We start from the raw sequence: 26,510 nt of genomic DNA, 5'->3' as shown, positions 1-26,510 counted from the left end.
CCTGAAATACATTAGAAATCGAATTTTTTTAATACTCATCAAAGAATTTCCTTGTTTCTCTTAAGGGCATGGCAGGAGTTGCGCTGTCATTTGGCAGCTGCTCAAAAATGCAGGTTTATTGGGACATTGGGTTAGCACAATGAAATTTAGGTTCCTTAAATAATTAATTAGACAAAGAATACTTAGCAATATTTTAAAATTTTTTGCATTATGAAGCTAACTAATTTATTTCCATCGTTCTTTAGACTTGTAATTGAACGCTGGATGTAATTGACTTTATCTACAGGAAAAATGTAATTGAGTTACTTTTTTTAAAGCTACAATCCAGTTTTTTGAAAAATTCTTCATTTGAAGATAACATCTCGTTTTTCATTAAATTTCCTTTTACAATTGACCAATAGCTTTTAAAGACCTGCTGCTCTGAACAATTTGTGGGATTCGCTAAATTAGGTACCAAGTCCACCCAAATTTATTCATACAAATATAGTGACTTCTTAAAGTAATGAGTTGTAGCCAAAAAGACAAAAAAAATTATAGGCATTTCATGCTTTTTAACGAATGGCAAAAAGCGTTTCATTATATATTCTTCAATGTTAAAATGGAATGTAGAGTCTCACAAGTAATGTATTGCTCACTTACAGAACCACTGGAGCAGATTGGTTGCTATACATGGAACTTAGGAGCGAATTTCTCAGTTTGATTTTTGATTGATGAAAATGTTGCTGACTTAGCAATTGTGGAGATTTAATTCTGGCGAAAGATTTCATTATCTTCACTTATACGAAAGATTTTTCGGTTAAATTTGTGTAGAAATTTTGAAGGGCGAGTTGCTTTAACTTCTGCATTAACAGGTTACTTTAAACATTTATTTTTATGATATGCTTTATATTCTTTAGATTTAAGTACTTTTTCATATCAGCACTTTTGCTACGTTAAAATTTTCATGCATAATCTTTCGGCGACTGACGTGAATTTGCTCTTTTTCCATAGATCGTATTTCTTTATATCGCACCAAAACAAATCAAACTAAAGTTTGAGGAGAATTTCGAAAGGTAAATATTTAAAAAAGAGGGATTTTAAAGAAGAACTATTTTTTAACCTAATACAATTTTATTCATTTTAACTCGATAACAAATATTACCAATATTTAAAAACAATAAAATCAAACACCAACTTGCTGACTCAATTTTTTAAAAAGATTAGTAAAATCAAAAAAAGGGTACGAAGTTTTATGGTGTTTAAGACCGATAAGTTCTTTAACTTTGAGGAAATATTTTTTGTTAAAATCATAGCTTTTTGATCGTTATACGTTCATTGATCATTTTAAAAAACCACTTCCTTTAAACACAACTTTATATGAAAACTAATCAATTAACCTACCTATTGTGTTTAGAGCTTGATGATAAAAAAGAGTTACGGTAAATTTTTTAAAGTACACTGGCAATTCCACCATTTTAAAGACCTTTTACTATTTGAAATTATTGAGAGGCGGAACTTCCTACGGTGAGGCGAGATTTTTTCACCTTAATTAATTAGGCTAAGGTTAAAAGGGAAGGACTGGATGTGGGTATATCTCAAGGTTTTCTTCAATAGTATAACCTAGACTTATTTCTCTACGAGCTTGCATTTCTTTGCGTACAAAAGTATAATTTATAATAATTAGGGATTGCAATCCCGCACACTTTTCAATCCCGCGGAATCCGCGCGGATTTTTTAAATTTTTGTGCGGATCCCGCGGGATCCCGCGCGGATTATAAAAGGCAAAATGACAATTGTATTTTTCTTTCAAGTATTTTAGAAAAAATATACTCAACTTATTAAATTGATAAGATAAGGTAAATAAAGCCAAAAAACTCAATTCATTTGTAAATCAATATAATTCTTAACATTTAATGAACAAAAAGATAAGCCAAAGTACATTGAACATCTTTTAGCTTTACGTAGAACTATTAGCTTTATTTGTTTTTTAAAATATCAAATTGAGAAAATGATTGTAAGAAATGGGCTCTTAAGAAACAGACCCTACTTAAAGTATCATCACTTAATCTACTCCTCAAAGGACTGCATATGTAACCAGCAGATGAAAAAGCTTGCTCGGCCTCTACGCTTATTGGTGGTATGGTCATCAAGTAACTATGCGCTATATCTAGAAACTTGCCTCTTACTCCATTACTTTCATAGGCAGACATTTCTGGCTTCAATAATTTATCAAAGTCTAAAGAATCTAAATTTGGTCTCTCCCTTACATTTTCTGTCCAGCTGTTCTTGTCTTTCTGTGTTTGATTTTCCAATTCTTTTTTCAGCGATAGAATTGTAGGAATAAGTATTTGGGAATTGTTAATAAAATCTACAGCTTCTTTTTCTTCGAGTTCATTTTCTTCGTCGGATTTTTTAAGTAAACTATTTAAGTCCATTTAAATTCTTATTACGACGTTGTGTAAACCTCTCACGAAGTGCCGCGGCTAAATCTATGCTCAAAAGTGATGATTGCTTTCGCAATTTATCTAGCATAAATTGAAAAGTTGTTTCCACCGTGACAAGGTTCGATTCTTTTCTGCATTAAAGTTCGAGACCAAGTTTTAGTGGTGCCAGGCAAATAATTAAGTCATTGATTTGGGACCACTCTTCTTGGGTGAAACGAATTTCTGACCCAACATTAGTTAAGGCTTTTTCAATACACACTTTTAGTCTATGAAATCTTTCTAACATATCGAACATACTGTCCCACCTAGTTTTACAATCAAGAATCAACTGAAGCTTTTTCCCGTGTTCTTGTAGGATATATTTCTGTAAATATGTATCATTTTTTACAGGAGAGTTTTTAAATATTTTTACAACCTTTCTCACTTTTTTTATGAGATCTTTGTAATTGCTAACCAATTCAGCAGATGGTCGGTCCAAAATCATTGTCAAACCATTTTCTTTATTTATAACTTCATCATCCTCAGTTTTACCACATTCATCTTCTTCTTCACAATTTTCATATGTAATAAACGATTCTTCGACTTCTCCGCTGTTTTTGTTGTATAAGATATCAATAACTGCAAGTTGTATTCCATGAGCATAACATAGCTGTTGATAGCAAGACATAATTTTACCGACTTTTACCATCACACTTGCTCTATCAGTGGTCATGGCAATAATGTCTTCTTGGAGGTCAATATCGAAGCTATTTAGCCTTTCTGAAACTAACTTGACGCAATATTCTGCATTACACGATCCATGGATTCGAATCAATCCAAGATTAAAGTGTTTCGCCTCCATATGTAAATTTAAGTTTAAGTATCTCTAACTATTTTGTGATGTCCATTCGTCAAACGTTATTGAAAACTTTTGATTTTGCTTTTTTAGTGATGTGAAATTTTGCATTACATCGGTTTTTACAGAATCTGAGAATTTAACTACCATCGATCTTATAGTATTAGGTGAAGTAGGGAGCCGGAAACCACTCTTTGAAAACAAGTACCGTAAATCTGAAGATGTACAAAAACTATTAAATGTAAAGCCATCTTTTGCAACCATGCGCGATACCATTTTTTTCCATAGAAATTTCCTTTACGAAAAACGTGTCAATTGTTCTGACTTTTTTCGATGGAATTACTTCTTCGTCTTCGCAGTCGATGTATATTTTAGGCTCTAGTTCAACTGATTCATGCTGTTTTGAAGTTGAAGCTCCGTCTTGTTGTAAAACGTTTGATTTTAAATCGTTGCCACGTTTAGTTTTTAAATGGATTAATAACCCTTTAGTTGATCTTTGATTAATTTTTAAAATAGCCGAACATAACATGCACTTCGCATTTTCTTCATTATCACTTTTTTTAAAATATTCCCATATAGTTTTAATTTGCGACATGCTTAGTACTTTTGTTATAAAATCTTGATGTAAATAATTTTTAAAGACTTTTTAAATAGTTTTTAAAAGTATATTTTTTACAATTATACACGCACGTTTTCAATTTCACGTTTTCAACATACTCATTAAAAAAAATTTCAACATACTCATTAGCGAAAATTTCAACATAATCATCAATTAAACAAAAAAAAATTTGAACGAGTTCGACTAATATTTTGCTAAATAATTGCTTATTTTTGAATGATTTTTTTATATTTATAGCTAAGAAAAATATTTTAATAGCTGAAGATAAATTTTTAAATTGATTTGTTTCACAAATACATTAAACACTTTTAATTTGATATTTTTTTTGTCTATTTTGTTTAAAAGAATTGACCTTTTTTGTTTAAAAGCAATTGTTTCAAAATCCCGCAAATCCCGCGGATCCCGCAGTAGTTTTTGCGGGATCTCGCATGCGTTAAATTAATGCGGGATCCCGCAATGCGGGATTGCAATCCCTAATAATAATAATAAGTATAGTAACAAAAAGAATAAAAATGTTAATAATAATAATAATAATAATAATAATAATAATAATAATAATAATAATAATAATAATAATAATAATAATAATAATAATAATAATAATAATAATAATAATAATAATAATAATAATAATAATAATAATAATAATAATAATAATAATAATAATAATAATAATAATAATAATAATAATAACAATAATAATAATAATAACAATAATAATATTAATAAAAATAATAATAATTATAATAAAAATAATAATAATATTAATAATAATAATAACAATAATAATAATAATAACAACAATAAGAACAATAATAATAATAACAATAGTATTAATAATAGTAATAATAGAAATAATAATAATAACAATAATAATAATAATAACAATATTATTAAAAATAATAATAATAATAATAATAATAATAATAATAGTAATAATAATAGTAATAATAATAATAATAATAAGAATAATAATAATTATCATTATATTTTTAATAATAGTAATAATAATATTAATATTTATAACAATAATAATAATAATAATAATAATAATAATAATAACAATAATAATGATAATAATAATGATAATAAAAATAATAATATAATAACAATAAAAATAATAATAATAATAATAATAATAATAATAATAAAAATAATAATAATAATAATAATGATAATGATAATAATAATTATAATATTAATATTTATAATAATAATAATAATAATAATAATAATAATAATAATAATAATAATAATAATAATAATAATAATAATAGTAACAATAATAATAATAAGAAGAAGAAGAAGAAGAAGAAGAAGAATTATATTATTAATAATAGTAATAATAATATTAATATTTATAATAATAATAATAATAATAATAATAATAATAATAATAATAATAATAATAATAATGATAATATTAATAATAACAATAATGATAGTATTATTAAAAATAATGATAATGATAATATTAATAATAATAATAATAATAATAATAATAGTAATAGTAATTATAACTATAATAATTACAATAAGAATAATAATATCAATAATAATATAAGTAGTTATAATGATATTATGTTTATAGGAACAATAATAATAATGTGAATAATTTTCATAATAGCAATCATGGCGCGGAGAAGAGGTGGGTAGGGTGGACGGGTAAGATTCCCGGGGTCCCGTGTGTCTTCAATTAGTTTTTTTGAATAACTTTTTAAAGATTAATTTAGTGTTGACTTTAAAAAGGTTCAATTAACTTTCATTTATAATTTTACAATGACCAAAGCACTTTTCTATTGGTCCTATGTTTAAAACTGATTATAATGAGGGCCCTTTAAGAAAACTTCCCCAAGGCCCATGTTTTTTCTCGGTGGCTGTGATGACAATAACAATAATAACCATAATAATAATTATAAGAACAATAATAATATTATCAATAACGTTAATAATTTCAAAAATTTTATTAATATTGATAATAAACTAATAATAATAGTCATAATGAGAAATGGTAGTAATATGAACTTTTTCTGTAATTTTGTGATAGCTCAAGCCTAATGGCTGATTGACTTATCATTTTTATGATTTTTTATAATTTTCCGACGGGATAGTTTTTGTTTTGCTGGAGAAATTAAAGCGGCCGCGCTCCAGTGGTTCAAGTCATTTGCAGCTGATTCTGATGCAAATGGTGATGTTTGTATAATTTTTGTAAAGAAATCACAAGGTTTTATGAAGTTAGTGTTTTATTTAAATTAAACTCTCTTCCTATTTATCTTTCCATTTTTCCTTAGACGTTTAAATTAAAAATTTATTTTCTCCTCTTTTCAATAATTTTCATTTCTTTTCATCTTCGATAACTCGCAGCTGAAGTCCTAATAAAATTGCTCTAACTGCTTTTTCTATGCGTTCACTGATATTTCTTATACCAGGTAATCTCCTAGTATAACCAATAATTTCTGTTGCACTTTTTCGTTTGCTGATTTTACTGCAACGACTAAATTTTGGTTCTCTGAGCAGATTCTTTCCAATTATCATTTCATTTATGTAAGCGTGTATTTTTCATCTCGTTAACAAAATACATTAAGCAACTTTAAAAATGTCGCCATTGCCTTAAACTGATTCATTGTAAATTCGATGTCGTACTGATATAAACATTGTATTTAAAGTTAATATTGCAAAACAATATTTCAACTGTAGGATTGTTTATCTTTTATGCTATTACGCAGGTGCGTCCACGTTGTGGTTTGACTGTCTCAAGCTTTTAATTTTTCGATGAATATATTGCTGTTAAGTTATAAACTCATTTTTAAATATTCCTTCCTCTCCCTTTAGAATAGAAGCATAGATCAGCGGGTGCACAAGAAAGTTTTTTAAAGAATAACCGCTAAATTTAAGTAGCATTTTTTGCTATCAAAAAGTCATTAATATTAATAAAACAAGATCCTTATTTTGATTATCTTGTGTGGATAAGGAGAAATAATCTCTATTGATAAGTATCAAACTTGTGAAGTAATGGTTGCGTTTCTGATTGTGATGAGCGTGACACTTTAAGTTTGTTCTTTGCATTAGCGGGTATTTATAGACTGGTTTAGAATCATTAAACATACTATTTTTGCTCACTAAGAAAGAAGTCTGAACAAGTTCATCATAGTTTACATCGCTTCAGCTTATCTATGGTGCCGAGCGGCTTTAAGAATGAACAAAAACTGACTCAAATTGAGAATTGAGGCTCTTTGTTAGAAAAGTTTAATATATCGATAGATTTTAAATTTTAAAGATGGTAACTTTGATAAAGTGAAAATCTCTAAAGTTCTAAAAACTCTCAATATTTCCCATATTGTGATTTTAAAGAAATAATTTATGCAAGTCAATATATCCTCAGCGGTGGAACTCAATCATGTCATGCTAAATTGTGCTTTATTCAACAGTCTAACGTGTTCTTTGATGTTATAAGTTTTTTATTCTTTATGAAACTAATGTTTTAACACAAGCTCATCACCATGCAAGAACTAACTATACTTTTGCATCTCTTTTTTTCATCATTCTGCTTGCTTAAATTTAAAATTTCTTTATGATTCCAATTATACCCGTTTTCTATCCATGGTTTCCCTGGAGAATTTTTATTGATATTCTTTATTTTTTAAAAGTGTACAATATAGTTAGTTTTATGGTAACTTTAAGTTTTTAATTCTATGGTAACAACATATTTTAACATTTTTTGGTTGCAGGAATTTTGAAACCTTTAAAAGTCACAATTTTTAGAGCAACTATTTTTCACTGACTTTAGCTTAACAGAAATTCGGTATATTTCTGTGTCACTTTGTTGTGATTCTGCACTGCACCTTTAATCTTTTCTTTTATTCGCTAATTCTGCCATTCACCATTACTACGCCTTTAAAGGTATTTCTTTCAATACCTTCTTTTTGTTCTATCATCTTAATGATCTGCGTAATAACTCATATACAGATAGATTTTGATTCGTTTTTGCATAATGCATAAAGGTATGCGTAAGTTGTTGAACAAAGTGCGCTAATTCAAAAGAGAATGTGGCATTTTTTATTATAAAACAGTGAAAAGAAAAAAACAAACTCAACTTCAAATTTATAATATTTAAAGAGGTAACAAAAAGTTACAATTAGATAATGGAGGTTTTTTAAAATCCATCTTCACAAATTTTAACTAATAAAAATGAAATTCATGAGCAGGATTTTTGATAGAAAGATTTTCTTTATTTTCATTTTGCTGTAAGAAGGGAAGCGATTGAAGCTGATTTGATTATAATAATTTGAGATGTTTTTACTTATCAGAAGAGTTTTTTTTGTCAATAAAACGAAAAACCATACTGTACAGAATACTGATCAACAATTTTTAGAAAAGAACCTGAATGGAAACGAATTCATGGAAGATTCTTTCTTAAATATGGAATAAACTAAATTCTTAACTAGAGGTATAACGTAATGTATTGCTTGAATTGAAAGATTATCAAAATTACATTATCTCACTAACTTTTATATACACAAATTAATTAATTGAGAAAAAAGCAAAGCCTTATATTAGTTGCTGCATTTGTTAAAAGTTGCGTTAAAAAACGAGTTTCAAAACGTCAGTTAAATATTAATTACAAATATTAATTATTTTTATAAAATTAATTTATTGTTACATGGAAGTTTTAAAGTATCCTAATATAGCAATAATAGTTTCACTATCGTAATTTTGTCTTGAAGTTGAAAATAAACGTTTAATTATAGTATATTTAATCCTACATTTATTTATAATATAAAGTTGTGTATGAATGTATGTATGTATGTATGTATGTATGTATGTATGTATGTATGTATGTATGTATGTATGTATGTATGTATGTATGTATGTATGTATGTATGTATGTATGTATGTATGTATGTATGTATGTATGTATGTATGTATGTATGTATGTATGTATGTATGTATGTATGTATGTATGTATGTATGTATGTATGTATGTATGTATGTATGTATGTATGTATGTATGTATGTATGTATGTATGTATGTATGTATGTATGTATGTATGTATGTATGTATGTATGTATGTATGTATGTATGTATGTGTGCATGTACGTGTGCATGTATGGGTACATGTATGTATGCATGTGTTTATATATATATATATATATATATATATATATATATATATATATATATATATATATATTTATATATATATATATATATATGAATGTATATATATACATATATATAATTTATATATCAGATATATATTTCAATTACATAATAACTAAAAACACTTTATAGCATGAAGATACTTTTGCATTCTTTCTGTACTTTACAAGTCATCATTCAAATGGAGATTTTTAGCAATGCTATGAAATCTGATGATCAAATCCTTGGTAAAATTGCAAGTGAAATATCTCGCACAGGCATGGTTTTAAAAGAGCAAAAAAAAACACTTCAGAAATTTTTGTTAAACAACCGTGAAAATTGTCGTCCTATTCGGTTCATTGAGTACGTTGAAAGCGATGGCTGTAATATAGTTCCAACTCAAAACCTTCTATGCTTTGGATCTTGCTCAGTAAAACCAGCCAATGTTAGCACTTATCTCCATATCTTTGGAAGCTGCAGACCCTTGAAAACTTCATCACGAATCTTGTCAATGGATTGCTCAAACAAAATGATTAAGAGTTTTATCAGTCACAATATCACCAGCGAATGTGGTTGCTCTTACAAATGAACAGCAATAACAGTTGGCTATTTCTTCCTGTTACAAATACTTATCACTTGTTGATACTTTTATGTTAAGATTATAAACGCAGACAAAATATATTCAACTCGATTAAAACTTTAAATCGTTTTTTTAGTAAAGCAGGTTTTAAAAAAAATTCTTGTTTAGTTCTAAAAACTCCTGAGATGAAAAGTTTGCTAATAAAGAGTTACTTAAAAGTTTTTTTTAACGAAATTGTCATAAATATTAACTTCTAAACTCATTATTGTATGTTTCGATATATAAAAGTAAATTTCGAGTAACACGGTCATTAGCTTGTATTCTTAAAGGGGTATGTATTTTTATAATACCGAATCTTCAAACAAATAGTTGTTTGATATATATTATTATCTATGATATTAGCTGAGCCAGTTCTTTGTAAGATAGATAAACCTATGTAATGAATGCCATTTTCGTCACTCATGATGTTTGTGAAGATCACGGATATGGTCTTATCAGTATCAGCAGTTATCACCGTGATTAGCATCACCGTGATCAGCATCACCGTGACCAGCAGTTAACGTGTATATTTTACGGGTGACTAAGGGGTGGCAAGTATTGACTATGATTGAGTTTAATGATTACAATTACTGATATTGAGCGGATTCATAACCACTGAGATTAAACTAGCGTTATGAACGCAACAGCGTTAATTTTCATGGGAATATCTTTGACTCTTAATATACGTAAATGGTTTTACATCATAAACTACTTAAAAAAAATTCCATATCGTTGGCGGCAAAGTTTAAAAGAAGCATGGTTTCACCAACATCTTGTGGTTCACCGTGAATCCACTAAATCAATATAAAGCGTAGGTGATTGACCCCCTAGGTTTCCTAAAGTAGCTAACAATTATGTCGGTTATCTTTAAAACAAATCCAAAAAAGTAACTAATGAAATGTTGAATTTAACTGCAATTTAATCTTCATTCTGCATTTAATTTAACTTCAGGAATCTGTCTATCCCACAAAATAATATATGGCAATAACTTTAACCATGTCACTTTAGAGCTTTTCAAAAAGGTTTATTTCATTTCTAACGCATGATGCGATATTCTAATATGATGATAATAGAATGTTAAATTTCTCAAAATATCCAACTATGGGTGGTTTCCAGCAATTTCACGCCGCACATGCTCATTTTTTTAAAAAAATGCTTTTGTAATTGCATTCATAAATTCACATCTGGATTTAACAAATGCAGATTAAACTAAGTCAAAGAAACAGCCACTACATCAATTCTTGTCTTGTCCACAAGAGCTTCAGCCTCTTAAAATCTTTAGACTTATCAGCAACCGTTGGCGTATACATAATGGTTTACCAGTCGTCTTAGATTTTCAAAAACTATTTGATTCATTTGGTAAAACCTTTAATAAAAGCACTCCACTTTTCCCAGCGAGTGAAGTATTATTTCTCGTATAGCTGTCGCTACTGTATCGTGTTAACTCTTTTAGTATTTTTTAAGTATGATTTCAGATATTTGCTTCAGAATGCAACATACTTTTGAACAGCCTGCACGCCACCTTTATCAAGGGAAAATAAGCCATTTTTTAGCAGTTATTTTAGGTTTTACTTAAAACTCTGAAAGGGAATTAGATATATAATGTAAGTTCACCATACTTTTGCACATCCCTTTATGAGATCAAAGTTGATTCAAAGTTTTACTTTTTTTTGACTTAAGTGCTAGAAGAAAAAACATGAATATTTAGAAATTAACTGTTTATTTCAAATTTTATTCATCAGTTATTCATCAATACACATTTCATGCCAAAAGCATCATTTTATGAAAAAGCTATAATTGGTTATTAAAAGATTTTTTCTTCAAAGAATAACACTGCAATGCAATACCTAAGTTTAGTAACAGTTTAAAGTAACAGCTTTAAACAGATATAAAGCTACTAATCGAGATATAATGTCTAATAATAGCAGTTTTAAGATAATAAACTAATAATAAACAAAGAACATTGTTATAAAGAATTAATGCCTAATGTTTCTCCTAAATAAAGCCTAAAAAAAGAAAATATAAGTCAGTAAGTATAAAGATATAAAAGTTCATCTTTGATTTGAATTGAAGGCGAAACCAATAAGAAAGTTTCTGTATCTTCTAAAACATTAAACGAGAGAATGATTTATATATATTAAATGAATTACAACTAAACATATAATGCGGAGAAAAATCCACATGTTGACAGAAGAATGGAAACTTGTGTCTTCTGGGAAAAAGCGAAAAAGTCTCTGATTTCCATGATTATAAAATAAATTTAATTAGAAAAAACTTTGTCCTTCACTTAAATGAAAAACAATTTGCACGCAAAGGAAAGAAAATGAAACAAACGGTTGTAAGTTAAAGAAATGCAATGCAGTCAATGAACCTGAATTTTTGTTACAGAATGATCTTCTGCTAGGCATTGTTTAGCATAACACAGGCTTTAGTTATTCAAAATCCCTTGAAGTAGTTTAAATTTCTAGACTAATTTTACAGCACCCGTTCAGAATAATCAGTAATCTTCATATGAAGACTGTTTTCATAGTTTATAATACTCAATTGCAGACTAATTTAATTTATGGCAATTCGGGTTTAATAAAAAGTTTGATTATCGATTTTTTTAATCATAATAGGATTCCGTCGCTTGAATTTGCTAAAAATGGTGATTTCACAGAAGGGAATATATCCTGAAAGTATTTTATATTGTGAATGAAAAAGATCTTACTTTAACCGGATTTACGAAATGCTCAAAAACTTAGAAATAAAGCGTCACGAAGAAGAATGTTAATTTTCAAGCAAAAAAATTACAAACTGTTTGATTTTGCTTATGGCCTTTAAAACAAGTTCCTTATTACAAACACTTACAAACAATTACACAAAACACTTAAAACAATACGAGCACTTAACTGCGATGCTGCTTTGATTTTTTGAATTATGCTTACCAATTTATAATGACTGCTCGTTTTCGAAGCTGCCAAATTAAGAGAAGTTTACCGCTTCAGATTAAAATTATTTTAAATACGTCCTGTTAGATTTGCTTTTTCAGTTGAGTATAAGTATTTTTTAAAAGCGACTTTCTATTAAAGAGATGTTAAAATTTTGGCTCAAGTACACTCAAGTCCTTGAAGCATAGTAACAAAACCAACCCTTAAGGTACGAGGCTGACGATTATTGTTGTCTTTAGTACTTGTTTTTTTAACATAATTAAAAATAAAAATAAACGAGAGCAAAAGACAATCAAATCACCCATAATGATACTGCTGCTACGCTTCATACAATAAATGAGTTGTGAGTCCATTTCATCAAAAGATTTACAGGAGCCGATGAAGATAGTATGCTTTTAAACGCTGATATCTTAACTTAAAGGATGGGATTTCCATTTTAAAGTCAAATGTTTGAGACTCAAGCCCAGAATCAACACCTAAAGACAAAAGGCAAGATTAAATCAAAAGATGACATTTTTTTTCTAAAGGAAAGCAAAGAATAGGTACTTAAGATAATGGCAGTATGTTTGCTGGAAAAGAGTGGTGAAATTTCCTCTGCAACAAAACATTTCCTGTTCATGAACGACAGGCAAACCATAAGTGGGTAACACATTCTAAAAGCAATTTTATATCTGGCACCGTGGATATTTATAAAGTTTGGACGTCAATTTGTATTTTTATTTCTTATCGTATTAGCTCCTGTTCTTAAAGAGATTCCAAATCTTGAGAAAAAAACCCCATACATACATGCATACATACATACATACATACATACATACATACATACATACATACATACATACATACATACATACATACATACATACATACATACATACATACATACATACATACATACATACATACATACATACATACATACATACATACATACATACATACATACATACATACATACATACATACATACATACATACATACATACATACATACATACATACATACATACATACATACATACATACATACATACATACATACATACATACATACATACATACATACATACATACATACATACATACATACATACATACATACATACATACATACATACATACATACATACATACATACATACATACATACATACATACATACATACATACATACATACATACATACATACATACATACATACATACATACATACATACATACATACATACATACATACATACATACATACATACATACATACATACATACATACATACATACATACATACATACATACATACATACATACATACATACATACATACATACATACATACATACATACATACATACATACAGAGTTTTGTGATTGATTTTCTTCACTAAATTTTATCAGTTTGTCTGATAAAGTTTAGGCAATAAAATCAATTACAAAATTATGTTTGTTATTCATTTACTTAAGTAGTTTTATTATTAAAGAAATTATTTAAAAAATCTTTTGTGTGTACAAGATGGAGATGTCCTTTTTGGATTCTGGGTGGTATTTATAAATATTTTGCTACTTCGTTGGTTTATGGGGTAAACTATCTATGAAGAGTTAAAACAACTCATTTAAAACTTTTGAAGAAGCTATTATAGAAAAGGCAATCTTTTTAAAATTGTTTTTGAGCACTTGTAAAGTTTTTATATTTTTCTTTAAATAAAAAATGTCAAATGAAAAATTACTTGTTCATTTAAGCTAAATTATTTCCTTTCTTTGGAATTGCATTGACAGTTTTAGGCAATTCCAATCAGGGAATAATCTGATTAATTTATCCTAAATTAAATGTTTTTGTATAGACGTGAATTAACATCCACAAATATTTTGTTATCAATATATATTCAAATTGGCATAAAACTTATAGCTTAAAGTGAATATTGGGTGATAGCTTTTTTAGTCTTTCTCAATCCGAGTGCGAGTAGAGCAACGGAACTCAAGAGTGTAATATAACTGCATAATTTTAATTCCTAGTGTTTCTTTTTTTCTGCATACAAACTCCAAGAGTTGGAAATTTCACAAATCACAAATTACTTTGTTATAACTTCGTCTGCGAGGTTCTCATATATTTTTTCAATTATATCTCTTAACTTTTTAATGTTAAGTTGTTATTTAATGCGTTCTTAAACTATCATTTTATTATTTAGTAGAATGTGTAATGTACCAAGTAACCAGTTGAAGACATTTTATAAAACAGTAAAATTTTTTACTTTATATATTTATACTTTATATATTTACACTGCATTTATACTGTACGAAGTGCAGCTAATTTAATTCTTGAAGTGGTATATATTGATGAATTTATGAATAGTAAAAGAATTTAATCCAATGAAGGCTGAAAAATCCAATCATCATTTTTGAATTTCCTCATATAAATGCCCAAATCTAAGTATCTTTTTTAACCATCTAAGCAATGTGTAACTGTTTTAGATTGTTTCAACCATCATTTTTTGCATAGTTTTACATACATGCTCAAAACTTATTAATGTGTAACTATTTTAGATTATTACTCACTTCTTATTTATCTTATGAGCGAAGTTTAAAGTATGAAGAGAAATGTTTTGATGAAAACTTTAATTTTTAATATGGTCATGAAAAAATGTTTTATTAAAAATCGATCGTAAAACATATGCAAGATAAAAGAATCAGAGAATCAGACCAATATATGAACGTCAGACAAGAGTTAAAAACAATTAGGATGATGAATAAATCATAGTATGAAAAAAATAAAGTTGAAGAAGAAAGTCAAAAAAAAATTTTGTGTTCAAATTAAAGTTAGAGGCTGCTGTAAAAAATGTGGTGAGAATAATATATCCGAACATCATGAATTGAAACGGAGATAAAACGTGGTAGGGAAAAGTGAATGTGAACAAAGTGAAATTGAAAAGAGAAATTGTAATTGCACTTAAATGAGTTTAGAAAATCTCTTAACTTTTGATAATTTACAATAGATCTCAATTAACCAAAAATCTAGCGCAAAAAACTTTAAAACGTACTTTTATTGTGTCTGACGGAATAGCGAATCTTTTAAAATGTGTAAATAGTTGAATATCTCCATTTTAGGGTGCAATACCTGTTTGATTTACATTATCAAATGTTAGTTGAGTACTAACAGTAGATGACTGTGAAGCGAAATTCCGTAATTGTTCACTATACTGAGCTAGCCAGAGTTCTACCAGGAACATTCTAATGAGCAGATAGATATATCCATTTGCCAAGAGCTCCAGCATCTGCTATAGTCCTATTTCCGACTACAGGTGCATCATTACATCCAGGAACGTTTCCAATAGAAACTGATCCAAAACCAGTAGCTTCTAAAATGATCAAATCTCTTTCAGGTCTATAACAAACAACCTCATTCCATCCTACATAGTTATGACCAAACAACCCATTTCTTACCGCATATGTATTTGAACTGTAACGTTTTAATCGATTTACTCTAAATATATAAACTTTATCATCTACACCGACTTATTGCGGATTAAAACTTTTGAGCACTAATTCCTTTGAATTGTAGATAGTATCTTTCATTACTCTTATCTGTGGACAAAGTAGGTTAGTTTGGACTTATAGATTATGTAGAACTAAGAGTTCTCCTACCCAACATAAGACGAGTTTAAGACGTATTTAACTCGTCTAGACGTCTACAACTAGTTAAAGACGTGTTTAAGACGGCTTTTCAACACTTCATTAAGACATCTTCCAACAACAAGTTTAAGACGTCCTTAAGACATCTTAATAAGACGTCTCCCGGAATAACCAGTTTAAGACTTCTTTCGGATTAACCAGTTTAAGATGTCTTTCAGAATAACCAGTTTAAGACATCCGTGAGACATCTTGACAAGACGTCTGTCGGAACAACAAGTTTAAGACGTCCTTAAGACATCTTAATAAGACGTCTCTCGGAATAACCAGTTTAAGATGTCTTTCAGAATAACCAGCTTAAGATATCCGTGAGACATCTTAACAAGACGTCTGTCGGAACAACAAGTTTATGACGTTCGCAAGCCTTCTTAACATGACGTCTGTCGGAACAACCAGTTTAAGATGTCCTTAAGACATCTTAACAAGACGTCTTTTGGAGTAAGCAGCTTAAGATGTCTTCAATCGTGGAAGTATTAGAGATGGACGTGCAAGATTTTTGTTTTTTTGCAAACCATGCTAGTTGTGTATTCTTAAAAATCTGTTGTTTTAAACAATAGAAATTCAGTTCTCTTAAAGTCTGTCGGATTCGTCGAAAATTTTTGGGCTCGCCCAAACAGTCATATCAACTTGCTTTTACTTATTAAAAATTAAAGCAATAGAACCAAGTTTTAAGCTTAATTTTATATAGCAAGGCATTCTTAATATTTTAAGAAATAACACGGATGATGAAAAGAAATTGAGATCATTTACTTGAATACTTTAGTACATGCAGTGGCGGCGTTAGGGTAGGGCCTGGTTGGGCAATGGTCCAGGGCGCCGAATATAAAGGGGCGAAATTTAGCCTTTTTTTGTATGGGGTTCAATTGAGCTAGGGGCGCCGTAGATATCTCGCCCAGGGCGCTGGTAGTGCTAAAACCGGCACTGAGTACATGTATAACTTGAGAGGTAATAAATAATACGAAATATCAAGAAGTTTTGTAGCTACCTAGAGCACAATGGTTCCATGTTTAGTAAACTACTCCATTCAAAATTTTAAAAATTTAAACAGCAGTGAAAACCAGGTTTAATTTCTAAATAATTATCATTTTCTAAATACGTCGTCCAGTTGAAAAAATAGCGAATATTAACGTTTTCGTATTTTAATTTTTTCAGATCTAGTGTAGAGTACATTGAGTTGGTCTAAAAGTATTGTTTACTATACATTTTCTAACTTTTAGATGACGATCTTTTATAACCTGCAATAAAAATAGGAGGTGTGAAAGGAAAACAGCGCTATATAAATATATATATATATATATATATATATATATATATATATATATATATATATATATATAAAATATAATATAATATATGAACATCAATACTAATTTGTTTTTATTTTATCTAAGAAATTTTCGGTCAATATGTAAAAACGCCACATTTTTTATACCTACGCGTAGGTATAAGAAATGTGGCGTTTTTACATATTGACCGAAAATTTCTTAGATAAAATAAAAACAAATTAGTATTGATGTTCATATATTATATTATATTTTATATATATATATATATATATATATATATATATATATATATATATATATATATATATATATATATATATATATATATATATTATATATATATATATATATATATATTTGCTTAAATCAGAAATATATACAGTTAAGGATAAATAACTTATACATAAAATGATTATAAATACAATTAAGAAAAAATAATTTGTCACAGTTTTAAAGAATTTAGCAAAGCCAATTTATGGCGAACCGCAAGAATTACTTTTTAACCGCAAGTATTTAATATTTACATAACACATAACATGATTTACCAGCAATATATAAGCTAAATTTTATTTGAAAAAAACTAATGGGTTATTTTGTGCTTTTTATGATAAATGAAATAATATATGAAATATGATAAACGAAAACATGAAATATCTGGCCGCATTTTGCAAGGTAATTATAAATTTAAGTAACTTTTTAAAAGGTTTTGCATTAGCAAATAAGTTTAAAAAAAGCCCGTTAGAAAATCCACCTACTTATAACAATTCACAATGGAATATATATTGTGGAGCTTATAGTGTTGTCGACGCAAAAAATATGGGAATATGGGAAAAAATACTAAAAAAATACATAAACTTAAGGCTGGTGAATGAAGGACCAAGGAATTGAATGAAAACAGATCTTGACAAAAAATTATATATCGCTATACTTTTTTTAAGTCATTTTAAAATTGTTCTCACAGGTCTATTTTATCATTGACAGACTTGTTTAGATGAAAAAATGTTCCCAAATTTACAATTGTTCATCTTGAAAAATGATAAAATCTGTTCGTGCCGACAACTAATTTCCTTTACCTTGGTGTAATTTGTTTAGTTATTTGTCAACACGTTAAGTAATTATTTTATCCTGAGCAGTCTTATTAAACAAATTCTATAAAAGTTTAAACTAATACTAAAATTTTAAACAACGATAATAAACTTCACGTCCATCTTTTATAACATCCATGCTTTAATTCCTTCCTTAATTGAGTCTCTAATGACGTCTTTAATTCCAATTGCGGAAGATGATTACTTACCATTTTCTTTGCTTTTCAGAAATTTTTATTTTTTAATAAAGTTATAATTTTCTTTAAAAAGTAGTGGGTAAAAATATGTCTGCATCAAGAAAAGATTATTTAAGGATTTGGAGAAAATTAAATAAATCAGTTTTAGAAGAAGCTTGAGATGAAAGTGCAGATGAGCATCAACAAAACTGTGCACATCCTCAAGAAGAAGTAGTTAGAGATTCTTTTTATAGCAGTCAGAGTTGTGGTTATTTACCTGTGGAAGAATATATGGAAGTAGGGTCGAACAATTCCGCTGAGTATTGGTCCGAGAGTTCTAGTGACAGTGAATCTTTTAATCCATCCACCAGTAAAGAAAACTTCTCAGGAGAGCTGGCATCCTGGTGTCTAAAGTTTAACTGTTCCCAAGCAGCCATGAATAGTTTAATCGATATACTTCGAAGACATGGCTGCCCAAAGATGCAAGAACACTTTTAAAAGTACCTCAAGTCCAGTGTATTCGAAAATGTGGTGGTACATACTACTATTTTGGATTAGAATTGGGCATTAAGAAAAATTTTACAGGGTCTGAAAGAGAAATATCACTTAATTTCAGTATTGATGGGCTACCCTTATTTAAATCATCCAATACTCAAATGTAGCCAATTCTTTGTGAAATTAGTGGCGAAAAGATTTTTATTGTGGCATTATACACCGGGGAAAGTAAACCATCAAGTTTGGATGTGTTTTTAAACGATTTTTTACTAGAATTGTGTGGTTTAAAGTTATCCGGTCTGACAATAAAATCAGTTGTACACACTATTAAAGTTAGAGCTTTTCTTTGTGATGCCCCAGCAAGATCATTTTTAAAAGGGACTGTTGGTCATACCGGATATTATTCTTATCAAAGGTGCATTATCAAAGGTTCTTGGGAAGGAAGGGTAGTGTTTAATGAAGAACAAGAATTTTGCAAGCGGACAGATTACGATTTTAGCTGCCTGTCGTATAAGCAACATCAAATATCTAAGTCTCCTCTTATTGCTGCTGGTATTAAATGTGCTTCCGGATTCTGCCTTGACTATATGCATTTGATATGTCTTGGGGTTGTTAAAAGAATCTTGAATTATTTCCGTAAAGGTCCTATGGCTAGGTTATCACAATCACATATTTTACAGATTTCTGAGAAACTAATCAATTTTAGAAATTACATTCCCATTGATTTTGCTAGAAGGCCGCGATCATTGCTAGAAGTTGATAGGTGGAAAGCAACTGAATTCAGACAATTACTTTTATACACTGGACCAGTTTCTTTGAAAGGAATTGTTTCTGAATCTATCTATGAACACTTTCTTTCACTGTCAATTTCAGTATTTATTCTGGTGAATCCAGATAGTGACCTGCGTAAAAGCCTTTTACCTTACTGTAAGGAATTGCTAAAGTATTTTGTGAACAATTGTAAAGACATTTTTGGTAAAACATTTACTGTGTATAACATGCATAATTTATTGCATATATGTGATGACGTAGAAAATTTCAATTGCTCCTTGAACGAAATATCTTGCTTCCTATTTGAAAATTATTTGCACAAGCTAAATAAGGTTGTAAAGAATGCCAAAAATCCAACTGCACAAATAGTAAAGCGAGTCATCAGTGAAGAAATTAATTATGAGAGCAATATAAAAACCAATACAGAGAAAGTTACTTTAAGCAGCAGAGATAATTGCTTTTTTAATAAAGATGGGAAAATTGTTTTTATTAGATTTTTAAATAATAATAATAACACTTACGATTGTGATTTTTATAAAAAGAGCTGCTTAAAGTCATTTTTTGATCATCCAATTGACTCTAAATTGTTAGGAATTTACTTCCTAGAAAAAAATCAAGATTTTTCTAAACTCAATTTTCATAAAAATGAACTACGAAAATGTGTTTGTTTACCGTTCAGGAGTGGCTTTGTAATATATCCTGTTATTCATCTAGTTTAAATTAAATAAATACATGTAAATTTGTAAATTGGTGCTTTTTCAAATAAATTTATGCTTTTTTTAAATATTTTTTCTTCTGGTCACACTGCTATAAGTTCTATTTTCCATGTGTATCCAGCTGGTTTTTGTTGTGTCAGTATCATCTAACATTTGATGTTTTTGAAATGTTTTCTATAGTGTATTTGTAGATGCATTTCTTACGTGTCACTAATTCTAAATGGTTCCAGCTACATTTTTAAAGTTCGGTATCAACATTTATTTTATCGTAAAATTTTTTTTTTAGAGTATAAAATGAGTGAAGATCTTAGTTATACTCGAGCTATTTGGAAACGACAAAATGGGGATGGGGTATTAATAGAAGAAGAAGGCGTGGTTCCACTTTGTTGGCTTGAGGGTAAAGATATTGTCAGGTATCCACCAAAGGCGAAAAAAGAGCGTGCTTTAAGAAAGAAGCAGATTCCTCAGCAAGATTGGATGTATGGGAAACTTGTACACAGGAAGGTCACAGGTACATTGTTTTATATTTCTTCTACAACCATGAAGTATGTTTTATGTTTAGTCGGGATTATTGTATAGAATCACAGAAGGTTATTCAGACTTTGCTGCAAAATGAAATATTCAAATCATTTTTGTTAGAATTGCTTTTAGGTAGTTTAGAAACTTGTGAAAATTGGGCATACTCAACATGTGCTGCTAGTTCAGATTCTGATGAAAATGTGGTAGAAGAGGGTAAGTTTTTTGGTAGATTAAAAATAATATTGATCTGTAAATACTTGTTACTTTGTTGTCATTTTTATCAATTTTAAAGATAATTATTCTATATATTTTTTTAATCTTATAATAGTTGATAATGAGATTGTGCCAATTACAAAAACAGGAAGGGACAAAGTTGGTAAGAGACAATTATTATTTATGGAAAAAACGAAGTTAAACTAAAACGTTAACAAACTTGTTAAATTCATTTATACGGAGTGAGTATTTTAAATCTTTTTCTTTACATTGAAAATGAAATGGTCAAATTTAATCTTGTAAATCCTTCTGTGACTGCTATAACGGTGTCTACTTTTTAAAGGTGTTAGGTATATGTAAATTTTCACATTTCACATTTTTTTGTTTGTTTTATAGGTGTGTTGTGTGCCACTCAACAATTGAAGCAAGCCGCAATATTTGAAAACATCAATGATTCATTCCCTTGAGGTATATGATATATATATAATTTACCATGCTTTTTGTTTCTAGCACTATATAGAAAGCCAAATAATTCCCAATATTTTAATAGAGAATTTATTTGGGAAAAAAATATTTGAATTTACAAAAGTCAGAAAGTCTTGCAAAAGTGAATGAGCAAGAAAAAACAATGTCATTTAGTCATGTTTTTTTTATTTAGCACCTCAGTTTCCATGCATGTCCGAGAATTCTCTTCAACAGAATTCAAGTATTCACTTTAATCAATTTATCCTAATACTTCGTCATAGCATTTTCTTGTATTAGAATGTTTTGCAAAAGATAATTATATATTCTAGTAAAAACAAAAATATATGATAAATTATATTTGATATATATTAAGATATATACTGTTTCTTATACTGTCAGCCTATGTATTGATGGATGATTTTTTTTATCTTTTGGCTACTCTATCGTAGTTCCCGCTTAATGAAAACCAGTATAGATCTTTATATGTGAAAATAATAATATTATCTGCACACTGTCTGACTTTGTTTTAACATTAACAAGTATTACTTAAATACTGAAGTCTTAAATAAAAAGTTAACACAACTTATTTTAGACATACCATATTCGGCTTGCTTGAATGGAACAACCGCTGCAAGTACTACCACTGCTCCTCAGAGGAATGTTGTTTTTCCGATAGATCAAGGAAGTATGTATTTTTGCTTCATTTAATCACTTCAATAAAGAATATGATAAAAAATATCCATGAAGTTCTTTGTAAAGATGATCAACTTATCTCTTCTTTAGTACTGTCTGTAATAAAGAGACTGAATTTTAGTGAATAGGTTGCAAATATAAATATAGTACGCCCAGGTGTTTAATACAAGGTGGGGGATGTTTATTAATTCTTGGAAGATTTTCCCTCCCACCCCATCCCCGTTTATCAATTTTTACTGGTTATCTACTAAGAAAGTTTATCTTAAAACTGTAAAAAAAAACTTTCAATGTAAACCAGCCTTTTAAAATTGTCAACCTTTAAAAAAAACTCGGTTTTTAACCAAATGCATAATATTCCTCACCATAGTATAAATCTCATATTAACATGTTAAATCCTATTGAAATTATTATAAAAGTGGCATTGCTCAAATAAGTATATGCATAAAGTTAATGAAACCTGTTGTGAACAAGTTTGTTCATTTTCTTTGGGATATTAGAGAAATTCATCCCCCCCCCCCTGCTTATTTCATCTGGATTCAAATTCCCACTCAACATTTACAAAGTCTCGAGGCCTTTTAAAATGGGGAAAGGGGATCCCCTTTCCCCATCTATATGATTTAAGAAATGATTCCCACCCTACCTTACATTAAGCATCTGAGAGTATACTAATTGACTTCCAAAGGAAAGTGTCATTCAAACTCGAGCAGCTATCAGAAGCAGTTAAGTCTTTAAACGACCGTCTTGACACCAGACTTGATAGAGTAATTGATGCAGACGTGTTTTTGTTAAAAGAAAACATTAATAACATGGACGATTTTAATGAAAATGAAAATCAGTTGGCTGAGGAGCCTATGAAAAGGAAATTGGTAAAATATCTGGTATTAAACAAACGCACTTATAATTAAGGCACAAAGATAAAACTAAACTAAAAAGTTCATTTACAGACTGTTTCATAAATCATTTACATTACTGCTACGTAACGGTTTTACTTTTCGTCAAAACTAAAACATATACATTGTTGAATTAAAATTAGTGTAACCAAATAAATTGTAATCAACTTTGTTTTTAGATTGAAAGACTGAGTAAAATTGGAGGCACTAATATTGGTGACTGTACACGTAGGATTATGCGGCGTTAAGAAAGATTTTTTCATTGATTTTCCTTTACTTTTTTTAAATAAAAAATAAAAAATCAGAGCAGCATTATCTTAAAAAGCAAAAAAAAAAAAAAAAAGAAGCTTTTTAAGTATGGAAATTTGCTCTTGCGGCCTTATTTTTCGAGGTATTGCTAATTATATCCGATCGGAAAACACAATCGATATAAGAGAGCAAAGGTTTAGTAAGTCAGCTTTAAAATATTTTTTTATACTTTTACAGATAAATAGACTTTTGCTCATCACAATTCATATGGGACTTGAAATTAAGGGCTATATAATGCTGATAAGAAAACAAGTTCTCCTTAGTAACTTTAGTAATGATCAGTTTTCTGAATTATGTATTTACCTCCTGATTTTTCAGTATGTTGGATTGTTCGCTAATGATAAATTTCAACATGGATGGACAGAGGGGCGGAAAGAGAAGTTTTAAAGAAACTCACCTTTATAAGTGTGTAATTGGTAAGTTGGTCTTCTAACGCTGCTTTCCAAAAAAACAATGATTTTCTTAACCTGTTATTGTTTTATTAGTTTTCTCTTTTTAGCGGCTGTCAGAGAGATATATCCAAAAGAATCGGAGAAGACAGTCCATAAATTTATTCAGGGTGTATTAAAAAATGCACCAGCATCACGAAAATCTTAACAAAATTTTATAATCATGTACTCTTTTTTGTTGATGCTGTGAAGTATATTTCTATAGTAAATCATGTCTCTTTTTTTCAGTTATTGCATTTGGATAGTTCATATTTTCACACCTTTCTATTTTCTGTCACCACATTCCAGTCTCCTTCTAATCTAATATAAAGATATTTATGTTGTATTGGCAGGAGACTGAAAGTTTATATATATATATATATATATATATATATATATATATATATATATATATATATACATACATATACATATATATAAACACGTGTCAAGCCGTCATTAATACGTGTTAAATAAGGCAACTTTAAGACGTCTTAGATAAGACGACTTACTGTGTTTCATTTGAGACCAGTTTAAGCCATCTTCAAGACCATTTTCAAGACGTCTTCAATTTGTCTTTAAGACGACTTGTTGTTGGGTGGGCTATTACCTAAGGTAGAGATTTTTCTAGTAGAAGTAACTAAAGTAAGTTCTGTGCATAAACCTCTATCCACTTTATATAGATATTCAGCAAAACTTTGATATGAATTTATTTACTTAAGTCTTAGTAACTTTTACCATTAAAGTTTTCATAACAACTTCAGAACAACAAGTTTAGCATTTCCTGTGGGTAGTCCAGATGTAGGTTTTTAGTACCTGCATCTGGACTATCGACAGGAAATGCTAAACTTGTTGTTCTTTTAATTCCGACAACTAATTGGACCAGTCATTGTATCACCATTCCTTTTGCAAAGTTTCCGTAAACATAGTGTTTTGCAGTTGCATCATTAAGATGGACAGGAACTCCCTAAGTTGCTATACTTTTCATATTCATAACTAAAGGACCAGTCATTGCACTGCCACATTTTTATTAAAAAACAAGAAATATTATCAATATATTTTTTAGTAGCAGCATTTTGTGAACCAGTAAGATTTAATACTCTTTCTACTCTATCACTACTCATGTTTAACTCTTAAGCCATAGTACCACTATATTTTTCAATAAAGCTTTCTTTTCTACGTACGATTGTGATACACCACCTTTTCTTGAATTTGTTGTGGAGATTTCACCTTCAATTTACATTCTTTTTTATTAGTTAAATCTACATTCTTTTTTATTAGTTAAAAAAATTTAATTTAAAAATCGATTTTGATGAGTAAATTTACAATTCTTTCTCATGATGTCCCAAGAAACTTATTGCATCACCTTCATCTAGATGGTATGTTCAATCAAAAGTTGTAAGAATTTTATCAATTAGATGCATATCTCATCATTCACTATTAAATGCTACCTAGCTAACACAAAACGTTCAAGTAGGTTCGAAAAACGTTGGAAACGTTCTTAGAACGTGCCCGACCGTTTCAAACGTTCTACGTACGTTTCTTGAACGTTTTGTGTTTGCTGGGTACAACTCTGTTAACATTTTTATCATCATTTTTTCACCCATTCCTAATATTCTGCTTGTTGCTAATATCGGATTAGCATGGACATAATCTTTTCTTTTTAGTTAAACATTTTCAGCAGATCAGTTTGCTCATTTACCTATTTGTATAAAACTTTACATGTCTTTATTACAGTCTTATGCTTGTCACTGATGACTTGTGTAACTTGATCGGGCTTTGTTTATCCAACAGAGTCTAAATATACCGTTATTTTAGTCATAACATTAGCTTCGTTATTATCTTAAAAGCTTTGTTTATCATTACTTTAAAGAAAATTTTCAGTATATCCAAACTTACCAAATGATATTTTTTTAAATAGGGTTTTTTTTATTATGCAATAATCATTAAATCATTCAGCGATTTAAAAATCACTTTTATTTTTGAACTTACACCTCACGTAGGTGTAAATATACGTACACCTCAAATCTCATCAATATTTTTTTTCCTCTTTAAGATTTAACAAGTTTCCATCTTGATTAGTCTCATACCTATTCGATTGATTGTGAATTGAATGTCTTAAAGATGGAGGAGTAAATATGATTTGACATCGAACCATCTACATAAGATCCTGAAATGATATCCATTTGAACTTGAATACTACTTTTCGTCTTTT

General features: G+C 28.8%; 3 protein-coding genes and 1 pseudogene across 3 annotated transcripts in view; 3 read left to right on the top strand and 1 right to left on the bottom strand.

The window, feature by feature from the left end:
* The window catches only part of LOC145182681 (E3 ubiquitin-protein ligase HECTD1-like), a 232,973-nt gene that overhangs the window by 182,631 nt on the left and 23,832 nt on the right, over positions 1 to 26,510 (bottom strand). The gene's annotated exons all lie outside the window — the stretch shown is intronic.
* On the top strand, positions 18,905 to 20,781 carry LOC149890146 (uncharacterized; annotated as a pseudogene).
* Positions 21,030 to 21,747, top strand: LOC149890145 (uncharacterized). The gene is made up of 3 exons (XM_090086100.1): positions 21,030 to 21,289; positions 21,430 to 21,510; positions 21,626 to 21,747. The coding sequence occupies exons 1-3, from the start codon at positions 21,073 to 21,075 to the stop codon at positions 21,715 to 21,717; spliced, it is 390 nt and encodes a 129-aa protein (XP_089942226.1). The 5' UTR covers positions 21,030 to 21,072; the 3' UTR covers positions 21,718 to 21,747.
* Positions 22,186 to 24,525, top strand: LOC149890144 (uncharacterized). The gene is made up of 6 exons (XM_090085231.1): positions 22,186 to 22,216; positions 22,568 to 22,662; positions 23,343 to 23,534; positions 23,738 to 23,801; positions 24,185 to 24,283; positions 24,367 to 24,525. The coding sequence occupies exons 1-6, from the start codon at positions 22,186 to 22,188 to the stop codon at positions 24,462 to 24,464; spliced, it is 579 nt and encodes a 192-aa protein (XP_089941357.1). The 3' UTR covers positions 24,465 to 24,525.

The sequence above is a fragment of the Hydra viridissima genome, unplaced genomic scaffold (genome assembly GCF_058129835.1).
Source record: "Hydra viridissima isolate aposymbiotic clone 2 unplaced genomic scaffold, HvirCarnegie_v1 scaffold_4, whole genome shotgun sequence".
Classification (NCBI taxonomy): Eukaryota; Metazoa; Cnidaria; class Hydrozoa; order Anthoathecata; family Hydridae; genus Hydra; species Hydra viridissima.
Note: the sequence above shows the minus strand (reverse complement) of the source record. Positions and strands in the feature narration are given on the sequence as shown.

Bases quoted from the DNA above. Each gene is read 5' to 3' on its own strand.
- LOC149890145 (XM_090086100.1), top strand. From the start codon at position 21,073: ATGAGTGAAGATCTTAGTTATACTCGAGCTATTTGGAAACGACAAAAT. The intron at 21,290-21,429 runs GTACATTGTTTT...AATTGCTTTTAG, and splicing joins TGTACACAGGAAGGTCACAG to GTAGTTTAGAAACTTGTGAA. The intron at 21,511-21,625 runs GTAAGTTTTTTG...ATCTTATAATAG, and splicing joins TGAAAATGTGGTAGAAGAGG to TTGATAATGAGATTGTGCCA.
- LOC149890144 (XM_090085231.1), top strand. From the start codon at position 22,186: ATGTCCGAGAATTCTCTTCAACAGAATTCAA. The intron at 22,217-22,567 runs GTATTCACTTTA...AACTTATTTTAG, and splicing joins TTCTCTTCAACAGAATTCAA to ACATACCATATTCGGCTTGC. The intron at 22,663-23,342 runs ATGTATTTTTGC...ATACTAATTGAC, and splicing joins TTCCGATAGATCAAGGAAGT to TTCCAAAGGAAAGTGTCATT.